Genomic DNA, 6,398 nt, shown 5'->3' with positions numbered 1-6,398 from the left:
GAGATCACTAGAGATTCTCAGGAGGTTCTAGGCTTAGGTGCTAACCAAACTGGATCAACACTGCGGCATTGAGGCAAGGTCTGAAGGCCGGTTATATACTGCAGGTCCTCCTGATGATGAGATGCGCCTCAGGTGTGTTGGAGGCTCAGCTTCAGGAGGATCCACAGGGCACTCTGCTGGAGACGGATGGTACCGCTCCAGATCCCAACACCTAAATCATTTTTAAAACCCTTTGAAATAAGATAATTAGATATAATTCATTATGTTCACGTTTTAATTGTTGTTTTATAGTCATTACACTGTCACAAGTACAGAGCAACGAAATTTACTCTCTGCATTTAACCCATCTCTTCTGGGAGTCGTGGGCTGCCATTGTGCACCCCCGGGGTTAAAGGTCTTACTTAGGGACCCAGAGTGGCAGTCTGTGGGAGTGGGTCTTGAACTCAGAAGCTCTGGATTCCAAGCACAATGACCTAAACACTAGGTCACACTCCCCATAGCAGGCATTACCGTGAAGCCCCTAAGGACCCACACTGGCAGCTCATTCCCCCCAGCTGGGATATGAACCCAGGCTTCCTGTTTGCAGGATGGGCTACTTACCACTTGAGCTAGCCAGTTCTAAACATAAATCATCCTTTTACGTTTGCAAACTGTCTTTATTGTTAAAAACGAGAGAAAAATCCATACTTATTTCAAGAAAAAAATTACTTGCATTTCATTTTTTAGAGTGCATTGCCACGCTGAGCTCTGCAGGACTACATTATGGTCTACATCAACATGTGCAATAATGGCAAAATGTACAACTACAAAAACTATGCAGAAAAATTAACACTGTGAATAACTTAAAACTTTGCAACAATCAGATGATTATTAGTAATTAGTAATTTCCCTCTGGGATTATTAAAATATGTCTGATTCTGATTCTTTGGGTTAAAAAAAAAACAATTCTATGCAATTTGGGAAAGCTACAGGGGCTGCAATGTAAGAGCTTTTGCTGTCAGATGGCAAACAACCAGCCATGCTTCTAAGGCCTCTTTTGGTACCTTTGGCTCTGACAATTATCAGTAACTACATGCTCAAAGGTTGTTCTTACCTTGAGTATTATTAGGTATTTTTAGAATATTTTAGCCCTGAAAAGCAGGCTTTAACATTTTCTGTAAATTCAAGTTTGACAAGAACGACAGACATAATCCATATTCATAATGTTTTCAAGTGTAATGAAGTAACTTAACACCTTAACTAAAACATAACAACAAATGTTTACCATCTGCTGCAGTTTCAGACTAATTTGCAAAAGAAACAATATGTTCTTTCCACTTCAAAAAAAATCTATGAGAGAAACATTAGCCCTCTAGTATAAATAGGTTTGAATATATCTAATTCAAATTTGGGTGCTGGAATAGCTTCAGGATCTAGTTTTCCAAAACTTTGATATAGTGATACTGGCTCTGAAGGCAAAGCATGAGAGATAATAAAGTATTTGCCTATGCTGTTGAATTTTTTCCACCACTGAATTTGCATCCCCCAGACATTAAACCAAACAATTCAGGTAGAAGTACAGTACAGTCAGACAGCTGGGGCTGTGCCGCACGTTTGCACCGATGCTTGCGTCATCCTCAACTTCCTCTTTGTCTGTGGTTTGCTCGAGTTGCTGTTCTGACGTTACTTGCATCCTCATCAGACTTCTGTACATTTATAGAGTCTCGCGCGGGCTTAACCGACAGATGCAGTTGGAGAACTCTTGAGAACAGACTAGCAAGAAAAAAGCTGCACATGTTCAAAGCATTGTTGCAATGCCAAGCCTAGTCACATTGACTCCAAGGGAACCACAGGACCTTAACATGGACATTGACAAGAAGACTGTTGGATACAGGTACATATTTTATTTTAATTTAAAAAAAATTTGACCTTTCTGCTGATCAGCTTAGATTTTACAGCAATGTAACACATTTTCTCTCTTGTGTTCTCCTTCCTTTAGCAGCGGAGGAAACTTAAAGGCTCGGCCTCAGTCTAAATCATCTCAACCAGCCAACACAGAAGAGTAAGTTAAGAAATGTCTCATTTTGAAATCAACATCACTGCTCTCTCCTTTCCTTCATGTTGGTAACAATCATCTTCTCTGCTGCAGGCTCTGTTTTGATGAGATGTCGCAGTGGTCGCAATCACTTGACAGACTTCTATCCTCAAAATGTAAGTTAACCAATAGGTTGAGTTTTCTTTTATTAAGCATCGCTCCTCAACGTTGGCTAATTGCTCCTTATTTTCTGCTTAGATGGGATGAAGATCTTCCAGGCCTTCTTAAAGTCTGAGTTCAGTGATGAAAACCTGGAGTTTTGGGTGGTGTGTGAGGATTATAAGAAGATCAAATCTTCGTTCCGAATGTCCTCCAGAGCCAAAAAGATTTTCAAATGCTATATTCAAGCAGAGGCTCCACGAGAGGTATGCAAAGAGCTTTTTATACCCAAGCAATTTTAAGAATCAGCACTGCCTTCGCATTTCTTTTTTCACCCATTAATGTCATATTTCTTTTAATTCCAGATCAACATTGATCACAAGACGAGGGAGGTGATCAGGACGAACATTAAGGTGCCGTCCTCTGTGTGTTTTGACGACGCCCAGAAGATCGTCTACGGATTAATGGAAAGGGACTCATACCCACGTTTCCTAAAGTCGGACATTTACAGGACTTTGTTGAGCTCAACGTCAGAATCGATGAGGACGTAAAGAAGCTACGCCGTGCTGTAAAGCAGGGTCAAGAACTGGACTGACTGAGAAGTACACCATCTCTGTTTGTTTGATTGGGATCTGAGGTGACGACCATCAGACTAGAGACATTCTGAAGAATTGAGAATTCTGAGATTCTCGTTCCCACTTTAACTCTCCCTGAGATTTTTAGCTTTCTTGTAAGAAAATAAATTATGGGTGTGCTTAGCGAAAATGACTCTGACAACGCAGCTGATGTGAATGGAGCTGGAAAGCAAAAGTCTTCCCAAAGAGGTGATGATTGTGCAATAAAAAAATTCTGGGGACTTTCTACGAGTGACAGCTGAAACTTGACGAAATGAATACAGTCCCTCCCACCAAGAATGAAAGCGTACAGAGGGGATTATCTACAATTGCATTTCCACTTAAGTTTATTGTTATCCCACTAAAGCAATATCTAAGTAGACGCTGTAAGAGATGTGAACTTATGTTGTTTTTTTTATTCTTAAAGTATTGGCTTTACACATGCAAAAAGTTTCCATTCTGACATCATCGCGGACAGACTGAGCTGATATGTTACAACTGTAATGAAATTATATAAGCTATTTGTTTTATAAATACTTGTGATTGTGTAAATATGTACCTTCAAACTGATTTGTGATGTTAAATAAACAAATATGGGACCCAAAAATGGGTGATCTGAATTCTACAGTGATTGAAATCAGCTTCATCAGACAGACCGCCATTAATGAGGTCAAGTGTATGAATCATATCACCCCTAACTACGGAAGCGGCTCAGTCACTTTTTCATTCATTTCTATTTCTCATTCATTCATCTACTTTCTCGTACTTAGAGACTTTACTACCAACAAACTACTTAGGAAATGTTTGAAGACATATACCAGGGTAGATGATAGTGACTAATATATCTGACCCAACAAACATGTCAGTCCATTTTTGTTCTTGCCTTTTCTGAAGAATAGAATTGCCTTTTACTACCAGAATTTAACTTCTATGGCAGTGAAAAACCCAGAGTCCTCACTAAAACTTATCCAAAAGTCTAGACTGACTAATATAGTGACTAAGATATTTCTATAAATTACGGTGAGCATATTTCTGTAATCTAATCTGCGGACATTTCCAGCTCGTAGATGAAAATAAATACATATCATGGAAATTTAAATAGGAAACAGGGACAGTGATGCTTTCATCCATTTTAACATATTTATTAATATTTAAACAACAAAAATCAAGTGTAAAAAAACAGCCAAACAACTTATAACTCGACTTAAAATATCTAACTACCTGATTATATAAACTAAAGGTCACCGATCAGATCTTAATACATATCTAGGCGAACCTTTGTTGGTCCCTGGAGAACAGCAGAGCCAAATTAGTGCCTTATAAGGAGTTTTCAATCATTCTGTTTAATTTTATCTGAGTCTATTTACTCATCCCAGCTGCAGCCAATGGTCTGTCTTACTTTATGTTGATTAGCTTGGTTTATGTTACATTTCCTGTTCAGATAAGCTCTTTTTTTATTAACCTGGGCACAAACCAAAATCATATAATACGCCTATTCTACTCTATATTTTGGGTATGCCGTTTAAAAAATAAAACTACTTTAGCGATTACAACAATGGTTTGAAAACTTTGCCTATGAGCTCATCTAATCCTTTAAAGCCAGAACCTTTAAAAACAATTGTGAATTTATTTTTTTTATTGACCGACACAACCTTTTTTTTAACATTTTGGCTACCAGCTAACCATCAATGATGCTAAAGGTACTATTCAGGGTTCCAAACTCTGAGAAAAAATAAATAAGGGACACTGGCCCAGTCCCAAACTGCGCCCTAAACACTACTCCTAAGCATTAACCCTACGTTTGTGCGTTCCCACGAAAGGTCCGCTATATTCCATCCCAAACCATGTGGTGTGCAGGGCAAGCTGAGCTTCAAATAGAGAGTCTGCTTTAGTTTGAATTTAGCAGTGCATCCAAAAAGTGAACTATTGGCAGAGGAAACAAATGCATTAAAATGTAAGTTCCGTTGGCCTGGTATTTTATTAATTCCAACAATCTCTGATGCATTTTTATTTCACTGTTTAAATGTCTTTTTAATAAAAGGGAAAATCTTTTTTTTATGTCAACCTGCACCACAGATCTACAGCCATTTACGTGGGGCGTCACCGAGTTGCCATTGCAAAGACTGCTTTCCATTTCCAGTGGAGGAAATAGGGTGTCCCATTCTCATTTATACTCCACCAACTTCATTAAAGGCTGCAAGTGTGACTTCATTGGAGTGACACTCGATAGTTAAGGGGTAGTTTATAGGGGGACGATTTTTTAGGATGTTTTGCCGAATTACAGTAGAGTAATTAGGATTGTTGTTGATTGTTTATGTTAGTGTATCATGTCCAAAAAGTTGTTTGGCTAACAGTTGCATAGAAGTTTGTTGTACCCTTTCGTTTGAAGGGTGCTCCTAAAAAAAATCTTCTTTTGAAGGGGTGTATATAGCCCTACCAAAAAACTTAAAAAACGAGAAGAGGTTGAAGAGGTTTCAGTTCCCATCCAGGAAGCTTTTTCAATTCAAAATGTCAGGAGTGTCAATGACTATGACCTGGATGACTGAGAATCCTCACCAGTTACCCCTTCCCCTCAGTCCTAACAGGTATTGGGACACCACTACCCCTACACATGAATGTGTAAAATGAAGTTCAACCCTACTGACGTTGTGAATTTATTTTTACCTTTTATTATGTAACATCATTGATTAGACACCACATTTTGTTCCTTAAATTGGGACAGTTCCTTTTCTAAGGGATAGTTAGCAGCCCTATTGCTATCTGCTGGTGAAGATTCTCAGTCATCCAGGTCATAGTCTTTCTGTCAGGTCTAAGCACCTAAAACATCATACATACATGCAGGGTAAGAAAGAAAGCACAGAGACAATTAATTTAGTTTTACTCGCGAGGAGAGCAAGAAGGAACTGCAGAGTTTACGAATCCCCACCTCACTCTGCAGTCCCAGCGTTCTGCTCACTATTTATTAGAAATCAGGGGTCCCTTGTTACAACAGCTGAGACTGCTCTAGAGATCAGAAACAACATGAAAAACTTGCAGTCTCAGTAAACATCCTATAAGTTTCAGGGTTCAGTCAAAGTTTAAGCTGTTGAAGCTGTTCACCAAAGTTCAGCAGGTTGAGTGCTGCCCGTAAATCAACCACAACCTCCCCAAAAACAAGTTCACAAATCACAGTATACTTCAGAAAAGGTGGATGTGAAAACATGCACATAGCACACAGCTTTATGCATGATAACAATACACAGATACATTTATATACAATTATTCTAATACTTTCCAAAAAAGGTAAAAAAAAAAACAATCCACTGGACTTTGGTTCCAAGTTTGAAGATGTTTCGCTTCCCATCCAGGAAGCTTTTTCAATTCAAATTGTCAGAAATATTGTTGAATGGGTGAATGAATGAATGTTTGGTGAAGTCTCCTGACTTTAAAAAGCTCTATACTAAAGTACAGGTCATATTGCATTAACCAACTACTACTTTTGGAAGTTTATTTTTGGTGCATGACTCCTTTCACTATTTCTAAATAGTTTGTAGTATGTGGCTTCTACAGCCATACAGTTAAAGGTGCTTGTTTATGTGATAAAAGACATACAAAAATATGTGGATGGGCTG

The 6,398-nt window shown here is 38.5% G+C and overlaps 1 protein-coding gene across 2 annotated transcripts; it reads left to right on the top strand.

The window, feature by feature from the left end:
* Window positions 1-1,694: 1,694 nt before the first annotated feature.
* On the top strand, window positions 1,695-3,389 carry LOC107082611 (regulator of G-protein signaling 13-like). 2 transcript variants are annotated; one of them, XM_015371379.1, is made up of 5 exons: window positions 1,695-1,873; window positions 1,979-2,041; window positions 2,129-2,190; window positions 2,273-2,439; window positions 2,539-3,389. In XM_015371379.1, exons 1-5 carry the CDS (start codon window positions 1,794-1,796, stop codon window positions 2,722-2,724), a joined length of 558 nt encoding a protein of 185 aa, XP_015226865.1. In that variant the 5' UTR covers window positions 1,695-1,793; the 3' UTR covers window positions 2,725-3,389. The 2 variants fall into 2 exon arrangements, with proteins under 2 accessions (XP_015226865.1, XP_015226866.1); XM_015371380.1 differs by having other exon boundaries at window positions 1,706-1,873; window positions 1,982-2,041.
* The last annotated feature ends 3,009 nt before the right edge of the window (window positions 3,390-6,398 follow it).

The sequence above is a fragment of the Cyprinodon variegatus genome, unplaced genomic scaffold, assembly GCF_000732505.1.
Source record: "Cyprinodon variegatus isolate N-32 unplaced genomic scaffold, C_variegatus-1.0 Scaffold57, whole genome shotgun sequence".
Classification (NCBI taxonomy): domain Eukaryota; kingdom Metazoa; phylum Chordata; class Actinopteri; order Cyprinodontiformes; family Cyprinodontidae; genus Cyprinodon; species Cyprinodon variegatus.
This window is presented reverse-complemented; position numbering and strand designations above follow the sequence as displayed.